The sequence below is a fragment of the Gallus gallus genome, chromosome 27 (genome assembly GCF_016699485.2).
Source record: "Gallus gallus isolate bGalGal1 chromosome 27, bGalGal1.mat.broiler.GRCg7b, whole genome shotgun sequence".
Classification (NCBI taxonomy): Eukaryota; Metazoa; Chordata; class Aves; order Galliformes; family Phasianidae; genus Gallus; species Gallus gallus.
This window is the reverse complement of record NC_052558.1, coordinates 4,606,973-4,629,511: the sequence shown is the minus strand read 5'-3', so window position 1 is coordinate 4,629,511 and position 22,539 is coordinate 4,606,973. Positions and strand designations below refer to the sequence as shown.

Here is a 22,539-nt window from a genome sequence, read left to right as displayed (position 1 = left end):
AGGCTAATACCTGTCCGGCCACATTGCTACAAACACAGCGCCCAATCCCTCTGTATTGGTGCAGGTGTGGCCCCATCCTGCACGACTCCGGGCGGTGCTGTTCAGCCCCCACTGCCGGCGGCTGTGGGGCTCTGCTCTGCTCCCCGCATGCCCCCCACACCCCCCATGCAGGCAGTGCTGCCCCGATGAGTTCAGCATTGCTGCCTCGCAGCTCCACACCCGCAGCAAAACACTGACCCGTGTGGGGCACAAGCACAGCTAAGGGCCGATCACATTCGTCACACTGGGAACTGTGTGTAATGTGTCCTGGCAGTGGGTGTCTAATGCAGTTCCAGTTCTCTTTATCTGACCTCGTCTGCCTGAGCATCACACCTTGCCACAGCAGTGAGACAGAGGGAATGGAGGCACGGGCATTCCTGATTCTACAAACTTTGCAGAAGCCACAGCTGCTGCTAAAAGGCGCTGTGGGAAAGCAGTCGGGTCTGAAGCCATGACCCAGGTGCCACCGGGAAGCGGTGGGCGCCTACAGCTCAAGTGACCGAAACCCATCGCTGTGGGGACTTTCCGACCTCTGCAGAGATTCACCTTACACCACTATGTCAGCAGAAACCACTGCAGTTTCTTCTCTTTTGAATTACAGGGTTCTGCCAAATGCAGTATCAGTACAAAGTACCGCCAGGTCTGTGCTTGTCCTGGATAGAGGTCCTGGCTGGAAGGTTTCCATCTGGCTTTGGCTCAGCCCTACATACAGATTATGGATGCTCAGAGCTCCTAAGTCAGCAGCTTATGTTGGCTTCGGGCACTTTAAAAAAACAAATAGATAAATGTGTAGATTTTAAGGATATCGGGCGCTTGTGGACGGTGTCACAGGGGATTCACTTGTTACTTCAGGAAGCAGCGCAGGGTGGAGTTGGAGCGAGCACCTCCACGTCTCAGGTGCAACACTGAAATGCTAAAACGTAGCCCTGAGCGAGGAGCCTCCATCCTGAATCACAGCCGTGCTGGGAACGAAAGCGGAAAGAGCAGATCCCGGTGTGCTGCAGCGATGCTGGTGGGAAGTGACAAAAGATGTGAAACGGGCGAGAAAAATGATGATTCTGGAATTTGGCTGAGAGTGTCAGAGGTGACGAAAAGCAGCGGCAACGCCTACCGCGTGGGCTATAAAGGGCTGCGGGCAGGGGAAGCGCGCACTGCTGCCTGCACTGCCAGCCCGCTGTGCTCAGCATCTGCCTGCACCATGAGCACCACTGTCCGGCAGTTCTCCTCCTCCACCTCCCTCAAGGGACTGGGGGGGGGCTCCAGCAGGCTGTCCTGTGGCCGGGCAGCGGGCTACCGGGCCCCCAGCGTCCATGGGGGCTCCAGCAGCTACTCCGTCTCCTCCCGCATCGTCTCGGGGCTCGGCGCCGGCTATGGGGGCGGCTACTGCAGCAGCGTCGGAGGGGGCCTCGGCGGGGGCTTCGGGGCCAGCTATGGGGCCGGCTATGGGGCCGGCTTCGGGGGCGGCGATGGCATCCTCCCGGCCGGCGAGAAGGAAACAATGCAGAACCTCAACGACCGCCTGGCCGCCTACCTGGACAAGGTGCGCGCCCTGGAGGAGGCCAACACTGATCTGGAGGTGAAGATCAGGGAGTGGTACAAGAAGCAGGGGCCCGGCCCTGAGCGCGACTACAGCCCCTACTACCGGACCATCGAGGAGCTGCGCAGCAAGGTGGGTGCGGTGGTGCACACGGTGGGACACCCAATCAGGTGTTAAGCAGACTGCTGCCTCCCATCAGTGAGCACCACATGGCAAGAGCGTCTCAGGTACCTGTGCAGTGTCAGGATGGAAATTCAGAGATTTCTCGATGCCAGTTCTGATTGCATTCTTCTAGATGCAAATACAGGTAATTTTCACTGGAAGAAACCAATGTAAAAGGAGATAATGCAAAAATGAAGACTTAGGGATGAACCTGCTTTGATAGTGTGCCTTTTTCTTGAGACTTTAAAGCCAGTACTTGGGAAAGCTGTAGGTGTCTGCAAACTGTGAAGCACTGCGGTGATATCTGTAAACACTGATGTGAGATTTGTAAACATGAAGGTGGTTTTTGTAAACAGTCACCAGGGAAGGCCGCGCGCAGCAGAGATGCAGGGATGCTGGCATGGGATGCAGGGAAAACCCTTCCTCTCTGTCTCCTTTGCACCAGAGCTCATGTCCTCCCAAACTCTGCCTCCAGTCTTCTCCCAGCACGCATTCTTCGCTCCTATATTCGTAATACAAACATCAGAGGCTGTAGGCACCTGTTCTCTGCAGTCTTTTCTATTTCTGCAGTCAACAAATCAAATCCATCCCAGGACCAAAGGGCACCAAGTTTCCCATGCATGAGCTCCCTGCTGACCTGCCGGCCTACCAGCAGAGCTGCTGTGTGCTGGGGTGGGAGCGGTGATTCCTGCTTGACCCTTGCATAACCACCCTGTGCCCTGAGGCATGGGAACCAGTGCTTTATCTCATCTCACATCTGAAATGACTCCTGTGCTGCCTTTTGAAATACGTAGTGATGGAATGTTGGAAACTGAGGTCACAGAGGTTTTGGAAGGCCCCAGGCTGCCCCAGAACTGTCCCTGTCCCCACAGCCTCAGTGTGTGCTGCTCCCTGGGGTTCTGATGCTCATCCAGTGCTTTCTTTTCATCCTTCCCCTGCCAGGTCCTGGGAGCCACCGTTGACAATGCCAACCTCCTGCTGCAGATTGACAATGCCAGGCTGACAGCTGATGACTTCAGGACCAAGTAAGTCACATCTCCTGGAAAAAAGGAACAAGGTCTGCAGAGGTTTTTGGTGAAAAGTGGGAGAAAATTCCCATCCCAGACCCAGAAAGGCAGCTTGGAAACAAAGCCTTCAAAATGAAGATGTGATTTCCAAAGCAGCCAGTTACCTAAATCCTGTAGGCACTCCATAACTTCACTGTTGCTTGTGTGAGCACTGGGCTTCTGCTGTGCTTTCACCTTCCATGCAAGCAGCTCAGCAAACACCAGAGCAGTACTAAGGCACAATAATGTCAAGGCAAGGCTGTGCTGTGGGTTCAAGTGACACTGCTTTGCCAGCTGTGACACTGTGCACAGTGCATGATATAAGCAGCAGCCAAGGGGCTCTGCCCAGACCAGATGTGATCTCAGCATCCTTGGTCACTGCTGTTCTGTCTCCAGGTTTGAGACGGAGCAGGCCCTGCGTCTGAGCGTGGAGGCTGACATCAATGGGCTGCGCAGGGTGCTGGATGAGCTGACTCTGTCCAGGGCTGACCTGGAGATGCAAATTGAGAACCTGAAGGAGGAGCTGGCCTACCTGAAGAAGAACCACGAAGAGGTGAGCGCAGTGCCGGTACCCCCTGGGGCTGTAACGTGTACCCAGGGCAGAGGGGGTCAGGCATGGGGTGCAGAGCCGTCTGCAATTAGGGCTGTCGCTCCTGTGTGTATCATGCATTTCCTTTTCCCCAGGAAATGAACGCGCTGCGCGGACAGGTGGGAGGAGAGATCAGCGTGGAGATGGACGCGGCTCCCGGCATTGACCTCACCAAGATCCTGGCTGAGATGCGGGAGCAGTACGAGAGCCTGGCAGAGAAGAACCGGCGGGATGCTGAGCAGTGGTTCTTCAGCAAGGTGAGCTGGACGCCCGCAGCTGCGCGGCCACGGCTGTGCCCACCTGGGCTGTGACGTGTGGCTCGGCTTCTTGCAGACGGAGGAGCTGAACCGCGAGGTGGCCGTCAACACGGAGCAGCTGCAGAGCGGCAAGACGGAGATCACGGAGCTGCGCCGCACCATCCAGAGCCTGGAGATCGACCTGCAGTCCCAGCTCAGCACGGTACGCGGGGCCGCTGCCCACCGGTGTGGGGATGGGGCCCTTCCCTGCCGCCCCGTCCCCCTGAGCCCGTCGTCTCCTCTGCACACAGAAAGCGGCGCTGGAGGGCACCCTGGCCGACACCGAGGCGCGCTACGGCACCCAGCTGGCCCAGCTGCAGGCGCTGATCACCAGCGTGGAGGAGCAGCTGGCCGAGCTGCGCTGTGACATGGAGCGGCAGAACCACGAGTACCGCGTGCTGCTGGACGTCAAGTGCCGCCTGGAGCAGGAGATCGCCACGTACCGCCGGCTGCTGGAGGGCGAGGACGCCCAGTGCGTGGGGTTTCATGGGGCGGCACAGTGGGAGGGGAAGGGAGGTGGGAAGGGGCAGCAAAGCTCTGTGTTCCCTGAGCCAATCCCCTGATGCTGGGCACGCACCAGGTGTCCCTTTTGCTGCTGCTGCTGCACAGCGAGGGTCCCGCAGTGCTGTGCATCTCAGGACAGGGAGCAGGCATTGCTGGGAATGGACTGCCATAGTGCCCTGATCCCCCGCACTGTCTTCCTCTTAACATAACACAAAGCGGTTTCCTAAAGGCCTTATAAACATATTCTGGTAAAAGAAGGGAGAGCAGGGCTTTAAATAATGGTTTTGTCTCAGTGTCTGCTCTCTATTTTCCCCTTCTGACCTTATTTCATTTCATTTCCCCTGCAGCATGTCCTCCCACTACGCCTCGCAGCCCGTGAAAGAAGGTGAGGACCCCTCAGGTCTGAAGCACAGACTGCACCCACAGAACCTTCCTGCCACAGACCCACACTCTCTAACTTAATGCAATTACTATTTTACAACATTTTCAAAATGTGAATTGGCAGAAATTGTTCTCCTAACGTACCAAAAACACATTTTAGAAGATTATCAGTGTAAAGCAACTGTAATAACAGTTGTTACGTTGTGGGTAAGAGCAAACCTGTGGTATGGCACTTCCACACAGAACAGTTCCTTCTCCCCTCGCAGGGCCTGTGACCACACGCCAGATCCGCACCATCTTTGAGGAGGTGCAGGATGGGAAGGTGATCTCCTCCCGTGAGCAAATCACGCAGGCTGCACTCTGAGCGCTCCACTCCAGTCCCACAGCTTTGCTTTGTGCCGCACCACTGCAGCCCACTCCCCTTCTCTAAGCACCACGCTGTGTGTGGGCATCAAATAAAGCTTTTGGCATTTGTGCACACCTGTGCCTCGTCTCACTGCTCAGCCAGGCCTCTGATTTATTCACCTGCTGGACATGGGGCTCTGGTGAGTGCCCTGTGCAGTGCAGCCCAGGCAGTGGGGGGGGCTGCTAGGGGAGGGGTTGGGGTGCAGGGGGTGATGCCCGTTTGGAAATACAGAGTCCAAATGGGCACAGCCCCTGCAGGCGGGTGAGGGCCCTCCTGCAAGGCGCTGCCCACAGCCCTGGCTGTTCCTGGAAAGCTGCTCAGACACATTCTTGGCTGCATTCTGCCACATGACTTCATAAATCCACCTTTTAGATCAGTGGGATGAATCAGAAAAGTGCTATTCAATGTATGTAAGAACAGAGGCGGCTGCGTGGCTTTAAGACCCCTTTCAACAAGTCTGCCTGCATCTACGGGGAGATGAGACAGTTCTGATTTACCAAAGCACTGAGGGATGCTGCCGTGCAGCCATGCTGCTGCAGAGCTGCCCTGGGCTGGGTGGGTTTGGTGGGGCTGCAGCAGGAGGGTGGCACAGACACAGCCCCACTCACCGCCCCACGGGGACCCCAACTGCCCCCCAGCATAGCAGTGCCAGAAGAGCTACACATTGATCCATCCTTGTGTTACACTTTTCTGGGAGAAAAGTGTGGCACGCCCCTGCAGCTATAGGAACAGCAAACAATAGCTCACTAAAAAAAACCCATTTTAATTACACCTGCTACTGCAAATTGTGAGATAGGTGTGGAAAGCAGATGTCGGCTGTCCCACCTCAAGCACCAGTAAGCAGTGCTGACCCCGCAGAGCTGAGTGCTGGCCGTGCAGCAGGAGGCAGCTCCAGGCACGCCTGGCTGCATGTTTGGGTTCCAAAAGGTGCTCTGACTTCTCCAGCGCTGAACTCCTCTGACACAAAAGACCACTTCGGAAACAGAAATGAAGGTGTGGCCTTGCAACCTTTTAGGGAAGCTCTGTACGGTAATTTGATCCTGGGGCAAACTTTATGAACCCACTGAAGTTGCATGGTTCCGGGATAAAAGAAGGAGATGTGCTCTGGTCCTGCAGTTCTGGCTCCCAGGTCTGCTGTAGCTGGAGTTGCTTCTTCATCTCTACTTTCCTCCTGCAGTCGAACAGAAGTGCACATCTGAACAGCAGCGTGCTGTGGGGAAACTGCTGTGATGCCACAGAATGGGCATCTTGGGGTCAGAAATGTGAAAGAAATGGGATCACAGCGTGCATGGGAATCTGACTCGTTAATAGTGGCCTTTCCTTCAAAGGAGAGCGTGATGCGAACAGCACGCAGTCATCTGTGGCTGTATGCAATGAAGATCATGTTAAAAACGTCTTAGAATTGTTAATTTGTTGTCTTACATCTTAATTAACAGCTCATCATTTTAATTGCTGCCGTGTGGCAGTATCAAAGCATCACAGATATTCGAGCCGTGCGTGTTCTGATGGTGCTCACAGCAGCAGATAAACGAGAGATGAAAGAGAGGCAATTCCATGCAAAGAGAGCCCTACTGGGATGGGCGCACAGCGGGCACTGCAGAGCTGCTCTGCTGGAGGGCTCCGCTGATCACCACGTGGTTCTGCAGGGACTGCTGCCGGTGTCGCTGAGTGCAGATGGCAATGGGGAGGGATGTGCTCCTTGGGGCCGTGTCGCTGCCCCCGCTGCCTCCACACTGTGCCCAGTCCCAAGGAATGGGAGTCCAAGGGCACATCCCCAGCCATGCCGCTTTCCTCTCACAGGAGAAGGAATTGCATCACCCAGAGCCACTCAGCAATGTACCTTTGTTACTTATTTCCAAACTCTCCCCCCGTCATTGGCAGATGATCTAAGGAACACTTGGCTGTTGGAAGGGGCTGTCGGGGCCTGTCGGGGAGCAGTCAGACAGCTCGCCGTGCACACACATGAGAAATTCCTTCTCCTCCACACCCTGCACCACCACCAGTGCCGCTCCGCTCTGTGACGCATGCAGCAGCAGCGCAGCCGGGCAGCAGTGCCCTGAGCCCACCGCCCCAGGGCGGCTCACTCTGTGCCCACCGAGCCCTGCTGGCGCTGGGCTGTCGGCTGCAGACCCACACGGCTCTGTCCTCCTCTGTCACAGCTGCTCGGGCCGTTCACGCAAAGAGCAGCTTCACCACAAGCCGTGCTGCTGCCAGCTGTGAGCTCCTTACAGTGCACAGGGACCTGTAGCTCTTTTCCCGGTGACCTTCAACTGCTGGATGCTGTTCTGTGGTTTCTCCTGGAGAATCTCGTGGTTTTTAAGTTACTCCGGCTCAGAGCCATCACCTGCCATTTCGGAGCACTTGCTAGGCTCCTGCTCATAAAAGCACAATGCCACTGTTCCTCCTCATTGCCTTTCCATATTCCGCCCCTCCTGGGTGGTCTCTGAAGTGAAGAATTAAACAAGCCCTGAAGGATGAACTCCTTTTAACGCCAGAGAAAATCCCACCTGCAGATAAGAGAGGAGAGCTGCACCTCTGTGCTGGCAGCCCAGCTCTCCCACCCCCAGACACGCATTGCACCGCAGGCTCTGCTGCCCCACGGCACCGCTGTGTGCTCGGACAGAGGGGCTGAGCTGCTGGGGTAGATGCAGCAGAAGAGCTGCTGAATTACTCCCCTTTAACATCGCCTGAATAGATCCATTTCAGAGGTAGTGCTACAAAGGAATATTAAAATGTAGCCCTGAGCAAGGAGCCTCCTCCTTTGAATCACACCTGAATATTTACTTGGAAACGGAAGAAGCATAAAAACGCCCTTCGTGAGATAAGAGCTTTCTAGAGAAATATGACAAAAAGCATGAACAGAACAAAGGAAAAATGACGAATCTGGAAGTTGGCTCAGATTTTAGGAGTGATGAAAATCATCGGGAATGCATCAGAAAAAAAAAGCAGCGGCAACGCCTCCCGCGTGGGCTATAAAGGGCTGCGGGCAGGGGAAGCGCGCACTGCTGCCTGCACTGCCAGCCCGCTGTGCTCAGCATCTGCCTGCACCATGAGCACCACTGTCCGGCAGTTCTCCTCCTCCACCTCCCTTAAGGGACTGGGGGGGGGCTCCAGCAGGCTGTCCTGTGGCCGGGCAGCGGGCTACCGGGCCCCCAGCGTCCATGGGGGCTCCAGCAGCTACTCCGTCTCCTCCCGCATCGTCTCGGGGCTCGGCGCCGGCTATGGGGGCGGCTACTGCAGCAGCGTCGGAGGGGGCCTCGGCGGGGGCTTCGGGGCCAGCTATGGGGCCGGCTATGGGGCCGGCTTCGGGGGCGGCTTTGGGGCCGGCTTCGGGGGCGGCTTCGGGGGCGGCGATGGCATCCTCCCGGCCGGCGAGAAGGAAACAATGCAGAACCTCAACGACCGCCTGGCCGCCTACCTGGACAAGGTGCGTGCCCTGGAGGAGGCCAACACTGATCTGGAGGTGAAGATCAGGGAGTGGTACAAGAAGCAGGGGCCCGGCCCTGAGCGCGACTACAGCCCCTACTACCGGACCATCGAGGAGCTGCGCAGCAAGGTGGGTGCGGTGGATATCGAAGTCCTCATTAGAGTCACTTTTTAATAGATTAAATGGCAGGTGATTGATCTGAGCTGGGAAAACAGAAATGTATTGCCTGGAAATAGGTACTGAGAACTCCGCAGTTGGGGACACACTGTGGCCTTGGCACTGCTCACTGCTGAAGATGACATGCAGTGATGCTAAAGCCAGATCCTGCAGTTTCTAGCCTGGTGCGAGGCTGTGGATAGAAGTTAACAAAGAAAGGAATGGTGCATGGGATGCTGATTCTTTGGGAGGTGCAAACACAGGCACAAAGAAAAAGCATGGGGAGCCTGGCCATGGGGATTAGTGGTTCAGAGGTTCTTTGGGTAGAGCCTTCCTCCCCTGCTGCAGGTGGGACACGACGTCCAGATTCGCACCTGGATTCCTTCTGGATATCCCCTGGAGCATCACAACTCACTGCGAGCATTTCATTAGCTTGTGGCTACAGAAATTACTGCTCATTAAATGGCCAATCCTTCTCAAAATCTCAGAACAAATATTTCACCTTGGGTGTAATTATGACAGCCATGTGGGTGCCGTTGCTCCTCCTCAGCTCCTTTTCCTCCCAGTTGGGCCCTTTGCAGTGCCTGCGGTGACATGGGCACGCTGCAACCTGCACGGGCGAGTGCTGTCAGGCAGGGGTGCAGATCAGCATCACATTCTGTGTCTCTCTGCAGAGTCCTTGTGCAAGGCCAGGCCAAGGGGCAGGAGTTGGGTGCTGCTCTGGTCCCCTCGAACAAGATCTCCACCAGCAGCATGCAACTTTGTGTAATGACTTTGTCACTCACTTTTCTGCTTCTTTTTGTCCTAGATTCTTGCCGCAACTGTTGAGAATGCCAACATTGTCCTGCAGATTGACAATGCCAGGCTGGCAGCTGATGACTTCAGAACCAAGTAAGTGCAAAGTTCTCAAGGGAAGGAAGGGACAGGGCAGCATGCTCCAGGCTGTGCCATATGCACCTGGAGCTGCCCAACAGCTCCTGCTGGCTGCTGGTGGCCACGGGGAGTATGTCTCCTCCTAGGCACAGCACCGTCCTGAAAGTCCTGCACTGTGGAGTGCTGTGCATGCACACCTGATGTGAGGTGCTGGCAGGCATTCACAAGCTGGGGCGGGAAACACAAATTTCTATCAGCTGGACCCAAGGTGTGACCGCATGCATGTCTCCAGGTTTGAGACGGAGCAGGCCCTGCGTCTGAGCGTGGAGGCCGACATCAATGGGCTGCGCAGGGTGCTGGATGAGCTGACCCTGTCCAGGGCTGACCTGGAGATGCAGATTGAGAACCTGAAGGAGGAGCTGGCCTACCTGAAGAAGAACCACGAGGAGGTGAGCGCAGTGCCGGTACCCCCTGGGGCTGTAACGTGTACCCAGGGCAGAGGGGGTCAGGCATGGGGTGCAGAGCCGTCTGCAATTAGGGCTGTCGCTCCTGTGTGTATCATGCATTTCCTTTTCCCCAGGAAATGAACGCGCTGCGCGGACAGGTGGGAGGAGAGATCAGCGTGGAGATGGACGCGGCTCCCGGCATTGACCTCACCAAGATCCTGGCTGAGATGCGGGAGCAGTACGAGAGCCTGGCGGAGAAGAACCGGCGGGATGCTGAGCAGTGGTTCTTCAGCAAGGTGAGCTGGACGCCCGCAGCTGCGCGGCCACGGCTGTGCCCACGCTGGGCTGTGACGTGTGGCTCGGCTTCTTGCAGACGGAGGAGCTGAACCGCGAGGTGGCCGTCAACACGGAGCAGCTGCAGAGCGGCAAGACGGAGATCACGGAGCTGCGCCGCACCATCCAGAGCCTGGAGATCGACCTGCAGTCCCAGCTCAGCACGGTACGCGGGGCCGCTGCCCACCGGTGTGGGGATGGGGCCCTTCCCTGCCGCCCCGTCCCCCTGAGCCCGTCGTCTCCTCTGCACGCAGAAAGCGGCGCTGGAGGGCACCCTGGCCGACACCGAGGCGCGCTACGGCACCCAGCTGGCCCAGCTGCAGGCGCTGATCACCAGCGTGGAGGAGCAGCTGGCCGAGCTGCGCTGTGACATGGAGCGGCAGAACCACGAGTACCGCGTGCTGCTGGACGTCAAGTGCCGCCTGGAGCAGGAGATCGCCACGTACCGCCGGCTGCTGGAGGGCGAGGACGCCCAGTGCGTGGGGTTTGCGAGGGCGGTGTGGTGGGGAGGGGTGATGGGGGTCCTTAACGTGCTGCTTGGGGCCTCTTAATGGTTGCAGCCTTCAGGCATCATGATTCTTTGCATGCCAACCACAGTTGCCCAAAGGCTCCTTCCCTGATAGCTGCCTGTGGAGGGATGCTCAGTGGCAGCACTCCCTGCTGCAAGGGGCAGTAGTTCCTCTGCCTCCAGGGGCACCCAGCGCAGCAGATGTTATCATAGTTCCTATGACTTCTCTGCTTTCCTCTCCTGCCTGCACACAGTGTTGATGAAACAAGAGTTTCTCTCTAACTTCCCTTTTGTTTTCTCCTCCTCTTGCAGCATCTCTTCCCAGTACTCCTCTGCAATGTCCTCACACTCTGGCAGAGACGGTAAGAATGCATCTTGCTCCACATGCCCATGGCACACAGCTTTGAGAGTTCTCTTAGAGCAGCTGCCAAAGTCATGCAGGGAAAGGCAGCCCCCCGGGTGCTGCTGGTCAAGGCAGTGGCAGAAGCAGGATAGCACAGGAGCACCCAATAAAAAGCAACCACAGGGAAAAGCTGTAAGGGAGGGAGATGCCCCGCATCCATGGGGTGATTCATCCCAGACAAACCCTGTGACAGAGCAGCCAATGTCCCCACTCTGCACAGAGCCAAAGAACTGAGCCACCCCATGAAGTCACAGAGTGGGCCCTTTGCGTTCCTGAGCCTTCCCATCAGTTGGGCACTTCCCTCTTCCCGGCCGGTGCAGGGCTGTCCCAGGCTGCATGTTCTGATACCCCACAGACCTTCCCACGTCCTCCTTCAGTCCATGTGGCACTGGGCAGAGTCTTAAGGAATTTCTCTCCCCCCTCCCTTCTCTGCCTCTCCCTGCAGCCATTACGACCTCGCGCCAGGTGCGCACCATCGTGGAGGAGGTGCAGGACGGGAAGGTGGTCTCATCCCGTGAGCAGATGGCGCTCACCACACGCTAGTGGGACCCACAGCAGCCCCAGGCTCTGCCCGACAGAGCTGTGCAGCACACAGCCATCTTCACCCCTCTGCTTCTCCCCCGACAGACCCCAACCACGCGCAGCTGCATTTGTGCATTCTGTACACATTTAATAAAGCTTTGTTTTTCATTCACGAAACTGCAGACTTGTCCATCATTGACACATGAGCTCTTGAAGCCGAGGGATTGGGTGCTCATGGCAGGGAAGTTCCAGAAATCCACAGCTGGGAGCATGGGAGGAGAGGTGCGTGCCTGGAGCAGCAGGAGTCCGGGCAGCTTGTTCTGCGGAACTCCGTGCTGATGGGCACAGGAACTGAGATGTGACCTGGTCATGTTGATGTGAGAAAAAGGCAATGATGTTTTTGGACAAAGTGCCAAATGAGAGCGGACTGAAGCCAGCAAACACAAAGCTGTGCTCTCTGACGCTCAGTATTAGGAGGAGCCGCTCCCTCCTGCAGGCGGAACCCCAAAGAGCTCAGCAGGACCGTGACTGCCACGTGCACTGCTCACAGACACGAGCACAGCATCAGCTGGCAAACCTCATCCAAGCGTTCCTCCCGCCTCATTTGATTGCCTTAAAATCACACTGTTAGGCACACTGCACCAAGACTTTGCACAGGTATTTTAATGTTGCCGAGGGCTGCATTTAATACCTCTACAGTAACCACTGCTTAATCTGCAGGGGATGAGCAGCCATAACTTGGTGTCACTCTGACACCAAGCAGATCCCAGCTAAATCCTTCCTGCAGCATTCCGGCACTGGAGCTCCGATGCAGGGTGGGAGGGCTCCTGCCTGCACACACCGGAGCTGCCAGGTCAGGCACACCATGATGGGTGCAGGACGGAAGGGGCTGTGGGGGGAGGGCTGCAGGGCCTGCTGGAGAGACGCCATCACTGTGTGTGATCGCTCAGCAAGTACAGAAGAAGGCAGGACGTGAAACACCAACCAGAGGGCAGAGTTCACCGCGCCGCGCTGTGCCAGAACTGCAGGCCTTGCAGCAACAGGGAACCATCTTGACCCCATGAGCTACACCGGCCTCAAAACAAAAAATGGATCAAACAATAACAAACTTCAGTGTCAGGTTGTCTTCACAGAAATGGACAAGGGTGCAGGGTGAAATTCGGAGTTAGCTGAAAATGCGCTATTTTTTGCCATCAAAAGACAGTGATTTTATCTCAGCTGTTTGTCGGCAGCTACTGAACTCTCAAGCTCCCTGCAGAATGCCCCATGTGTGCCAAAGACAGAAAGGAGTCCTGGGAAACACAGCTGTTGCAGATTAAGTGTAAGTGAAAGGCTACAGGAGCGGCCAGCCAGGAGCGGCCCTGCTGCCCACCCTGGCACAGCCCATCTGTGCCACCAACCCCCAGTGCCAGACCCCCCCATCCACAGGAAGGCCTGACCTGAGCACCTGGAGTTGTTGGGGGCTGATGGGAGCCCAGGTCTGTAGAGAATCCATTTGGTTCCCCTGGGAGGACTGCAGCAGGCACGGTTCCGATTCATCCATGTATATATGCTTTAGTAAACAAGGCTTAAATTCAGCATAAGGCTCTGCAAACCCTGTGATTACAGAGACGAGAGCACGGGCTCAGCATACATAACTGCTGTGCTATACTACAGCCAGCTCACAGGAGGAAAATACCACCTACAGTTCACATCTGTGAAATGCGCACGGATTGCCACATCCCAGGGACGGACAGACGCTGCTCAGGAGAGCGTTCCACATTTCCTGCAGGAAGCCAGAGCAGGAAAAGCAGTGACTGAATTCAGCAAGGAGTTCAAATGGAAGTCCTCAGCAAACAAAGGCAAAACCTGGATGGACAACGAAACAAAACGTGGAAACCAGGAATATCTTTTGAAGATATTCCATCAGCAGAGACACTGGGAGCCATGAAGGGCGCGCTGGTGTCAGACTGAGTGCATAACTACAGGAGCACATACAGCGACTGGCACTCTGCACCAGCACTGTGTCCCAGCACGAAGGCTCCATGTCCACATCGCATGTTTCAGCCCTGGGAAGGAACGCTGCTATTGCAATAACTGCCAATGCTGTTCCCATCCCACGGAGCACCAAACTGAAACCCGGAGAAATGCAGGAGTGCCCGCAGTGACTCACAGCACTGTGCTCAGAGCACTGCAGCCCCGATGTCCTCGTGAGCCGCAGGGCTCGGGCAGCAGCTGCTCCTGGGCAGTGTCACAGAGACAGCTGAGTCAACATTTAGATAAGAGAGCGCCTGAAAGCAGCAGCACAAGGATTCTGCATGGGTGAAACTGTCTTAAAGCACTGTGAGACTACAGAGGGCTCCTCCTGGGGAGATCCAGTCCTGCCTTCTCATTTTCCTCATTCATTTGAGCCTGGTTGTTCTGCGGGGCAGGGCGGTGCTTGGGAGTGACGGTGGGTGTCTGTCCCCATGGGATCGTGGGGCACCGGGACGCCACAGGAAGCCAAAGCACAATTCCTTCCTTTCTAATTTTTTAACAGAATTAAGCAGCAGCAGCACCTTTACCCAGGGGAGGCCTTTCCATCCTCATTCCTTCTTGAAGCAATAATGTTTCCTCGTTGGTGCTGCACGGCGGGCTGCAAAGTGCCAGTGGAGGTGCACACACACAGTCATACATACACACAGATACAAACCCTGTGCTGGGCACACACTGCTGCCCAGGGACGGCGCAGCTCCCACTGCAGATCACTGCATCCAGCTGAGCACTCCCAGCAGCTCTGCCATTATACACATGGAGAGCATCGTTACCAGATTGCTTCATCAACGGTGAAAATCTCTTTTAGTAAAATAAAGACGGCAGCTGCTGGCAGGCCTTGAGGTGTGGCCCGGTGTAGATGCATGTCAAAGCTTCCCATTATGGAAAGGAAGAAAACCACTGAGAAGAACACACAAATGCACTGAAATCCCCTACAATCACGAGTGAAATACTCCTCCACAGAAGCTGTAGTATTCATCATTGGCTACAGAGACCCACAACTATGTCTGAAGTTCAAAATGGACACACAGAACCCACACCACATGTAAGGTGTTCTGGATTTGCAGTGCCAGGATAAAACCAAGGCTAATGAACCCAGCTGAGTGGCATGGCAGTGCCCTGAAGCAGGCTGCACCGGGCGCGTCCTTCGTGTGATGTGTCTGGGTGAGTTGGACGCCAGAGACGATGCTGAGGAGCAGCAGTGTGACAGACACCACTCGGCTGCATTAATATTATTAACAAAATGAAAAATGTGGATGACGAAGCATTGTAGTTATCTCTGCTGCTCCTCAATTCAGCATCCCTAGACTAAAAATATGTTGAATATCCTTTTTCTTTTGTAGTCTCTTTGACATGCTTCCCCCAGACAATGCTTGGAGGAGCTCTGTGGTGCTGACAGGATTGGGGTCAGACTGCTCCCGGAATTCTCCACGCTTCTGTTTCAGAAACACAGTGCACCATCTCCTGTGGCTGTCCTCTCCTGGCAGCGAGTAGCCATAGCTAACTGCAGCGCCTGGGAGGAAAAGGAAATGTCCTTTTCCTTTTTACTTTGAATAAATATTTGCATGTTTTGTCTACCTGCTAAAGCAGCAGAACGCATACCCTGCCGTCTCTCCCCTGGAAGGGGATGTCTTGGTGCATGCTGGAGGAAGAGAAGCAGCAAGCCATCACCACTCGAGCTGCATATTTTCTGTGCACTCCATTTCGATGGTGCGATGCCAGGGGCCCTGGAGGGACCTCACCCCACTGCTGCCCCCCAAGGGGTCCCCCCCCCGTCCCCTGGGGCTGCTGCATCACGGGCGCCTGCACCCCAGGGGGCCAAGCAGGCTCTGCTGGGTGGGTGGCACCAGCCCACAGCATTCCCCCCCAGCAGGACTCGCCCCCCATGGGTAATTGCGGTTTCTTTCCCCAGGCACTCTCAGGTATTGTCGCTGTTCGTGTCACTGTTGTTTGGTTGTCATCACAAGTCAGACCTGATGATTCAGGAAGTCACATTTTTGATGTAGTTTTGAAACACGCTTCTATTAACCAAAGCATCTTTCTGTTGTGGGATTGCCGGAGACAAACGCCCATGGGGAAATATTCCAGGCGCAGAACTACCAGGTCGGGAGGAGGAAGAACAAACAGCGCTTCTCCAGCGGCAGCATCCACAGGGCGGTATAAATAGGGAGCAGTGGGGCCAGAGGCCGCAGCAGCTCCCGCACCGCCCGCGCAGCTCGCGCGGCTGCACCATGAGCTGCGCCCAGCAGTGCGGCACCCGGGGCAGCGCGGGCAGCTGGGCGGGCACCACTCAGGGCTCCTCTGCCTCCCCAGGCCGGCAGGCTGCCTTCGAGCTTGCGGCCGCAGCCAGGGGGTTCTCTGGTGGCAGTTTGGGTGAGGGTCTGCTTGGGCAGCAGCTGGGTGCCGGCAGCATGAGCGGGGGCAGCTTTGGAGCGACCCAGCGGGCCTGTTCCACCCTTGGGTTCAGCACGGGGGGCATTTGTGTGCGTGGCACTGGAAGCTTTGGCAGGGCCGGTGAGGGGATCCTGTTTGCCAACAATGAGAAGGCGACAATGCAGAACCTCAATGACCGCCTGGCCTCCTACTTGGACAAAGTACGGCTGCTGGAGAGCGAGAATGCCGAGCTGGAGTGCCGCATCCGGGAGTGGTACGCCAAGGTGGGCCCCAGCTGTGAGCCGCGGGACTACAGCTGCTTCCACAAGGAGATCGAAGACCTTCAGAACCAGGTAAAGCATCTCAAGAAATGTCTCATGCTTCTTTGGGCCTCGCTTTCACACGTGGGCAGACCGATGTCCAGTAGTCTGGAGGACCAGGAGGTGGCAGCTGACGTGCAGTAATCAGAGAGCAGCAGCTGCGCTCACAGACAGCTGACGCTCCTGCAGCCCACCATGCAGGCTCCCAGCTGTAATAGCACTTAACTGATTAATAACCCCCAAACATGAAACCATCATAAAATAACCATGTTGCAGTGCCCCCGGTGGACAATTCCTCCAGGCCTCCTGCAGCCGGCAGAACTTGCCAGCCCAAATCTCTCCCTGTGCTTTCTTTCCAGATCCTCTGCGCAGCCATGGAGACCAACAAAATCCTTCTGAACATTGACAACAGCCGGATGACAGCTGAAGACTTCCGAGCCAAGTGAGTCCTGTGCCAGGCTGGGGGTCAGGGGAAGGAAGGGGTAGGCACTGAGGTGGTGTGGGGCTGAAACCTGCCCGCCCTGCTGCTGTATTAAAGCACAGGTCTCCATGCAAGGCAATGTCCACAGCATCACGTGCCTGAAGCAAGAGAACTTGGTCCTCATTTTGTCCCTCACACTCAGCTCAAGCTCTTGCAGTGCTTTGCTGGCATGTTGAGTTCCTGTTCCTGTGCCTAAGGTATGAGACCGAGTGCAGCCTCCGGCAGAATGTGGATGCAGACATCTGCAACCTGCGCCCTGTGCTGGACCAGCTGGCCAGCTGCAAGGCCGACCTGCAGCTGCAGTGCGAGGCTGTGACCGAGGAGATGTGCTGCCTCCGGGCAAACCACGAGGAGGTCAGATACCCCTCAGCCTAAAGAAATCCGTGGGAAGAAAGGAACTTCCCACAGGTGGGAACATGACCGTCCCTGTCTGCAGGAAATGAGCTGCCTGAGGAAGCAGGCGACCGGAGACGTGAGTGTGGAGGTCAACGCCTGTCCTGGCCCAGACCTGAGGAAGATCCTGGAGGAGCTGCGGTGTCAGTATGAGACGCTGATGGAGCGCAACCGCAAGGAGACAGAGCAGTGGTTTGCCTGCAAGGTACGGTGCGGTGTGCGGCTCTGCCCTCTGCCTGCCGAGGGAGAGGGAGAAGTGAGAGATCAGTGCTTCTCCACTTCCTGGCGGTGTCTGGACACCAGCAGCTCCACCTAGGAGAAACTCAGATTGGTTCCATGGCCCCATTGCAGCGCTCTTCTGCTGGTGGCTGAGGAGCTGCAGTGCTGCAGAGTCACGGGGCGTGTGGGGCCTGGGATGGGAACACCTGGGGGCTGCAGCACGAGCGGACGTGTGGGGCTGTGGTGTGGGGTGAGCAAAGCACACAGTGCTCCTTCTGACCTCAGGTGGAAGAGGTGAACTTGGAGGTCATCACCAGCAGCCAGGAGATAGAGTCGAGCAACAAGCAGGTCACGGAGCTGAGACGCCAGCTGCAGGGCCTGGAGATCAACGTGCAAGCCCAACTGACCATGGTGAGTGACGCACGGCTCCATCTCAGCCCCCCATCTCCCTGCAGAGAGCTGCAGGGCCAGAACCGCATGGACAGTACGCTGGGTACACTGGGACAACTCTGCAGTGGGATCCCTATAATAAGAAGTCCCGGCTGCCTGTGACAGCTGCGTAACCCATCCTCCTTTTTGTTGTTTCCATTCTCAGAAAGAAAACCTGGAGTCCTCTCTGGCTGAAACAGAATGCCGCTACAACAAATACCTCTCTGAGCTGCAGAGCCAGATCTCCTGCGTGGAGCAGCGGCTGGCGGAGATCCGGGCAGAGATGGAGTGCCAGAACCAGGAGTACAAGAGCCTACTGGATGTCAAGTGCCGCCTGGAGCAGGAGATCCACACCTACCGCTGCCTGCTGGAGGGCGGGCAGCAGGACATCATGTACGCAGGCTGCAAGCAGAGTCGGGCACAGTGACATCGCCAGGCCATCACTTACAGGGATATGAAAACCTGAGATACGAGTGGTAAAAGAACACAGTGGTGAGGAACCAGCAGCGCCCTGCTTCCCGCCAGGGCCGGGAAGGCAACCATGAGGAGCTGAGCATTTGGCTCTGACCGATGTCCGACTGTGAGCTCCTTCTCTCCCCTGGGCAGGGGGTCAGCCCATCACTCCCACCCCATGCCAGCCCTGCCCTCTGCTGCGGGGCGGCTCCTGCTGAGCTGGGGAAGGTGCTTTATGACAGCTGTCATTTAGCTGAGTCCTGCTGGCTCTGCACTGATAGACAGGATTAGGGATGGGCAGATAAATTCCCTGAAACAATAAATTATCTAAACGTTTTCAGTTTCACATGACAATTTTAATTATGGTTTGGGGAAATTTAATTTGTATGCAAAGCAGCTGGCTCTTCCCTGCCTTCCATGGACTGAGATTTTGAAACAGAGAGGCGCTGTGCACAGAGCTGTCTGAGCCCCCAGCGCCCCGCAGGGGGAGGTGTTTTAATGGGGGTGTCCCAAAGAGGGCTCTCCAGTCCCACGTGAGCTACAGGAAGCATCAGCTCTCACTCCCAAAGCTCAGCTGCTGTGGTGTGTGAACAGCACTGTTACAAGTGATGAAGTCATTCTTCCCGGAGGTGCTCAGAGATGTGTAGATGTGGCACTTGGGGACATGGTTGGGCATGGTGGGGATGGATTGGTAGTTAGATTTGCTGGCATTGGAGGTCTTTTCCAACCTGAATGACTCTATTGTCCCACAGTCAGGGTGTTCTCCCTGGTAGGGCTGAAGAGCTGCAGGAGAAGTCAAGGCCAATGCTGAGCCATTCACCAGGGATGTAAGATTCAGCAAGGTGGGGGGAAGAGGGAGGAGAAATGCAGTACAAGAGGAAGTGGGGATGTGAGAAGGACAGGGGGATGTGCCAAGGAAACTCCAGACAAAGCCATGCTGAACCCTGGGAAGGATGCTGCGGACAGGAGATGACCCTTGGAGGGCTCCCAAAGAACAAACCCCCAGAAAAAGCAAAGCAAACTAATGGGCAGTGCTCAGCTCCACGTGCAGCACCAGTGGGACAGGAGGTACCCATGGGACCACACTGAGGGGACCCCGGCACTGCTCTGCCCGCCGCCCTCACCTGGGATGTGCCAGGATCCACACGCTTGTCCCTAATAAAACTGTGCCACTACTGATACAGCCCTGAGCCTGAGAAGCAATTTCTACAAATAATGAATTGTAGGAGTATTTAAAAGCGTGTTACACAGATCGTTATGCTGTGGAAGGGGTGTCTGCATCAGGGGCACAGCACGCGCTGTGAGTGGAGGTCGGAGGCAGCGAGGAGGAGCGATTCGGGGCTGTCTGATGGGCAGCCTTCTGTTGGAAGGGACTTTCGAGAGAAAGTCAAGTTTTCATTAAAGTGGGCGTGTGTTAATATAATCTAATATAACATGATTTGCAGCGCCTTTGAGGTATTATGAATGTGTAGCAACAGGATAAAATCAAGAACAACAAGTTTTCCCAAATAATACTGAAGTAGTAATTTGAAAGCAAAGCTGTGCTGGACCTGACAAGCCTTTCTGCCAGGGGAGGCGATTCCAAGAGAAAATGCTAAATAAGGAACCATGAAAGCATCTGAAAAGAAAAAGCGAGCAGGAAGAACCAGCTGGCAGTGTGCGGGCAGATAAAAGGGCGAGACAAATTAATAGGTGGGAGAGAGGAGTTTTGAAAGTCAGACGCAGTAAACAGACAGAAAAGAAGCGGTGGTGGTTTATTGCACAGAGAATGGAACAGCAACAGACGGAGGAACCGCGCCGTGTTGTGCTGCTGAGCCCACTGCTGTGCGGGGGGGTCCGGGCCCCTTCCTTAACAGTGCCCTGGGGGGGACAAGGGATGAGCAGTGCCTGCAAAGCGTGATAGAAAGGTCCCCGAGGAGCGACCGAGCACAGCTGTGAGACATCGCTGAGCGAGCAGAAATCAGACAGTCAGATCTGCAAAGTGTACGCTCTGGGCAGCAGCTGGGAGCGAAGGGCTGCACGGCACACGCGCTGACGCTGATTGCAGGTGTTGGAATCGCGGGCTGTGAGCTGCTGTACGGTACAAGCTCTAACTTCCCCATAAAAGGCTGTTCCATAAGGCACGCAGACAGCTGAGCCTCACCCACAGCCCTGTCACTGTCCGTGAAGCTTGTACTTGAGTTTATTGGGTTGTGTAACATTTGTAAAGAGTTATGTACATCAGTAATGTACTACTATAATCAAGCAGGAGATTTCTTGGCCCGCTGCACCAAGTAACTTCATTTACACACTGCCTGCATGACCCACATCCTGGAGATGTATTGCAAGTAGTGATGTTTTAGTGCAAGTATTAAATAAAGGCACACAGAGAGTTCTCAGGGCCACGGCTGGGCTGCCTGCAGGGTCTGGGCTCTGCCGGGACCTGCCAGGATCTGGCAGCAGCACTGTGGGTCACAACCGTGCTGCCCACAGCCCCGAGCTGGAGATCTCTGCAGCGTCCTGCAGCCATCGGTCCCCATCCATCCCGACACGAATTCCCTCACGCTCTGCTTTGCCACGATGAGCGGCCACACTCCCAGTGATGCAGAGGCTGTGCAGTGCACTGTGCTCGAGGCTGGCAGCCGCTGGGGGAACGGAAAGCCCTCAAGGTGTGCATCAGGCTGGGAGGTGTAGCAGGAGGAAATCCAGCTGAACACCTGGGCATCATTCTGAGCCTCACCGCCGCCACGAGCCCAGAGCTGAGCTGGAGATGTGAGCAGCCTGCAGGAAAGGAACGACCGCCTTTCCCAGCGCTCTCAGAGTGCAGCACTGCAGCCCGCAGCGCTTCCAGCTGCCTCCCATTGTGGGGGACGCAGCTCTGACTCACAGCCCCACAACATCACAGTCTGCATCTGAGAGCTGGGAGCGTGAGGTCTGGAGCCGACTTAGTATCACTTCAAAGCAGGTTTTAATAAGTGATGCCCAATGGCTATTATGCAAATCATTACTGCTAATTACAAGTGACAAGATAGCATCGTATTCCAGTGAGGTTGCACAAACATCACTGAAGCAATGCTTATGAAAGCAAAGTTCTGTCAGATTGGACGCACCCTCCTTGTAGCTGACATGAGGAGCACTATCAGTTTGATAAGCAAAGTGAGCAGAGCGTGGAAGAGGCGGTGGCACGGCGTGCACGGCTTTGTGCTGGGACCACCATGGCCCCTCTGCCCGTAACACACCTTGGGAACGTGGCACCATCTCATGTCAGTGTAACTACACCCCAGTAGGAGTCCTGTGGGAGAGTGGGAGGATGGGTTCAACTTTGGCTGGTAAATGTGACTCTGCAGCCTGTGAGCCTCTGAGGCAGGATGCATGTAAATGGACAATCAGTGATGCCAGCCAGTTTGGTCTGTGGATTAAGACCTGCTCCTTCTGCCATTGGTGACTGAGGACACGGTCAAGTGCTCACAGCCCACCTGTAATGCCCCATACCTGCAATGTGCCTGGTAAAACTGAGACTCTGAAAGGGAAAAAAGGCGACCCGAGCCCACAGCACTGCTCTCTGTAGGCTGCTGCTGGGCAACTTCTGCAAACCAACGCAGTGGAAGCAAAGCTCCAAGCAATGCAGACATTATATTAATTTCTGCTGGCTCTCACAGCCACACCCTGTCTTCAATTATATTCCTCAAAATGTCTGATGAAAGCCAGATTTACTCCCTATCCTCCTTTTTGCTCATGATTTTCACCCCAAGGAGTCTGGGCTGTGTGGGGAGCAGGGAGATGTGTTTGCAGGGGGAGGACGGACTCGTATTTCAGGAGCTGCAGTCGGCAGTCTGAGCTCTGAGGGACTCCAGCACTGTCCCTGAGCAAGTTATTTCTCTGCACCCTATGAATAATGAATATTCTAGGATGCTGCCAGCCTTAGGTAGGCGTCTTTTATCATTTTTGATCTAAACAAAGAAATAAATGAGCTCAATGGAGAGCAGAATCCTAACGTATGCTTATGAGAAGATGATCGCATCTACACATCCTCGGGGTCATTCGCCCACCCCGGGGATGGGCGTCACTGCGGTGCCACCAGCGGAGGAGGGGGAGCACATGAGTGCAGGTGTCCCCTGCCCTCGTCCCCAGCTGACAGCTGCTTTCGGGCTGCCCGCGGGGTGTCACACTCACCACCAGGGAGGATTTATCCCAGCGGCTTCTGTAACTGTGCACAGGGACATCCTCGAATGTTGCCTGTGAGTAAGGGTA

The 22,539-nt window shown here is 55.8% G+C and overlaps 3 protein-coding genes and 2 long non-coding RNA genes across 5 annotated transcripts; 3 read left to right on the top strand and 2 right to left on the bottom strand.

Annotated features, from left to right (window-relative positions):
- The first annotated feature begins 1,189 nt into the window (after positions 1-1,189).
- On the top strand, positions 1,190-5,032 carry KRT17 (keratin 17). The gene is made up of 8 exons (NM_001277984.2): positions 1,190-1,708; positions 2,681-2,763; positions 3,181-3,337; positions 3,469-3,630; positions 3,707-3,832; positions 3,921-4,141; positions 4,521-4,558; positions 4,821-5,032. Exons 1-8 carry the CDS (start codon positions 1,238-1,240, stop codon positions 4,916-4,918), a joined length of 1,356 nt encoding a protein of 451 aa, NP_001264913.2. The 5' UTR covers positions 1,190-1,237; the 3' UTR covers positions 4,919-5,032.
- On the bottom strand, positions 1,938-3,203 carry LOC121107693. Its single transcript, XR_005841995.2, has 2 exons — positions 2,376-3,203; positions 1,938-2,240 (listed from the first exon to the last, which is right to left on the bottom strand). It is a non-coding gene; the product is annotated as an uncharacterized LOC121107693 (long non-coding RNA).
- A 2,940-nt stretch (positions 5,033-7,972) lies between the features above and the next one.
- On the top strand, positions 7,973-11,800 carry KRT14 (keratin 14). The gene is made up of 8 exons (NM_001001311.3): positions 7,973-8,516; positions 9,352-9,434; positions 9,709-9,865; positions 9,997-10,158; positions 10,236-10,361; positions 10,450-10,670; positions 11,016-11,065; positions 11,552-11,800. The coding sequence occupies exons 1-8, from the start codon at positions 8,010-8,012 to the stop codon at positions 11,647-11,649; spliced, it is 1,404 nt and encodes a 467-aa protein (NP_001001311.2). The 5' UTR covers positions 7,973-8,009; the 3' UTR covers positions 11,650-11,800.
- Positions 11,562-15,757, bottom strand: LOC107055312. The gene is made up of 2 exons (XR_001470370.4): positions 13,068-15,757; positions 11,562-12,703 (listed from the first exon to the last, which is right to left on the bottom strand). It is a non-coding gene; the product is annotated as an uncharacterized LOC107055312 (long non-coding RNA).
- Positions 15,758-15,829: 72 nt separating this feature from the next.
- LOC771995 (keratin, type I cytoskeletal 42-like) lies at positions 15,830-18,645 on the top strand. The gene is made up of 6 exons (XM_003642820.5): positions 15,830-16,367; positions 16,694-16,776; positions 17,013-17,169; positions 17,252-17,413; positions 17,713-17,838; positions 18,023-18,645. The coding sequence occupies exons 1-6, from the start codon at positions 15,873-15,875 to the stop codon at positions 18,281-18,283; spliced, it is 1,284 nt and encodes a 427-aa protein (XP_003642868.2). The 5' UTR covers positions 15,830-15,872; the 3' UTR covers positions 18,284-18,645.
- Positions 18,646-22,539: the final 3,894 nt, after the last annotated feature.

Coding starts and splice junctions, on each gene's coding strand:
- KRT14 (NM_001001311.3), top strand. CDS start 8,010: ATGAGCACCACTGTCCGGCAGTTCTCCTCCTCCACCTCCCTTAAGGGA. Junction 10,671..11,015: donor CTGGAGGGCGAGGACGCCCA/GTGCGTGGGGTT, acceptor CTCCTCTTGCAG/CATCTCTTCCCAGTACTCCT. Junction 11,066..11,551: donor CTCACACTCTGGCAGAGACG/GTAAGAATGCAT, acceptor CTCTCCCTGCAG/CCATTACGACCTCGCGCCAG.
- LOC771995 (XM_003642820.5), top strand. CDS start 15,873: ATGAGCTGCGCCCAGCAGTGCGGCACCCGGGGCAGCGCGGGCAGCTGG. Junction 16,777..17,012: donor GCTGAAGACTTCCGAGCCAA/GTGAGTCCTGTG, acceptor CCTGTGCCTAAG/GTATGAGACCGAGTGCAGCC. Junction 17,170..17,251: donor TCCGGGCAAACCACGAGGAG/GTCAGATACCCC, acceptor CCCTGTCTGCAG/GAAATGAGCTGCCTGAGGAA.
- KRT17 (NM_001277984.2), top strand. CDS start 1,238: ATGAGCACCACTGTCCGGCAGTTCTCCTCCTCCACCTCCCTCAAGGGA. Junction 3,338..3,468: donor TGAAGAAGAACCACGAAGAG/GTGAGCGCAGTG, acceptor CCTTTTCCCCAG/GAAATGAACGCGCTGCGCGG. Junction 4,142..4,520: donor CTGGAGGGCGAGGACGCCCA/GTGCGTGGGGTT, acceptor TTTCCCCTGCAG/CATGTCCTCCCACTACGCCT.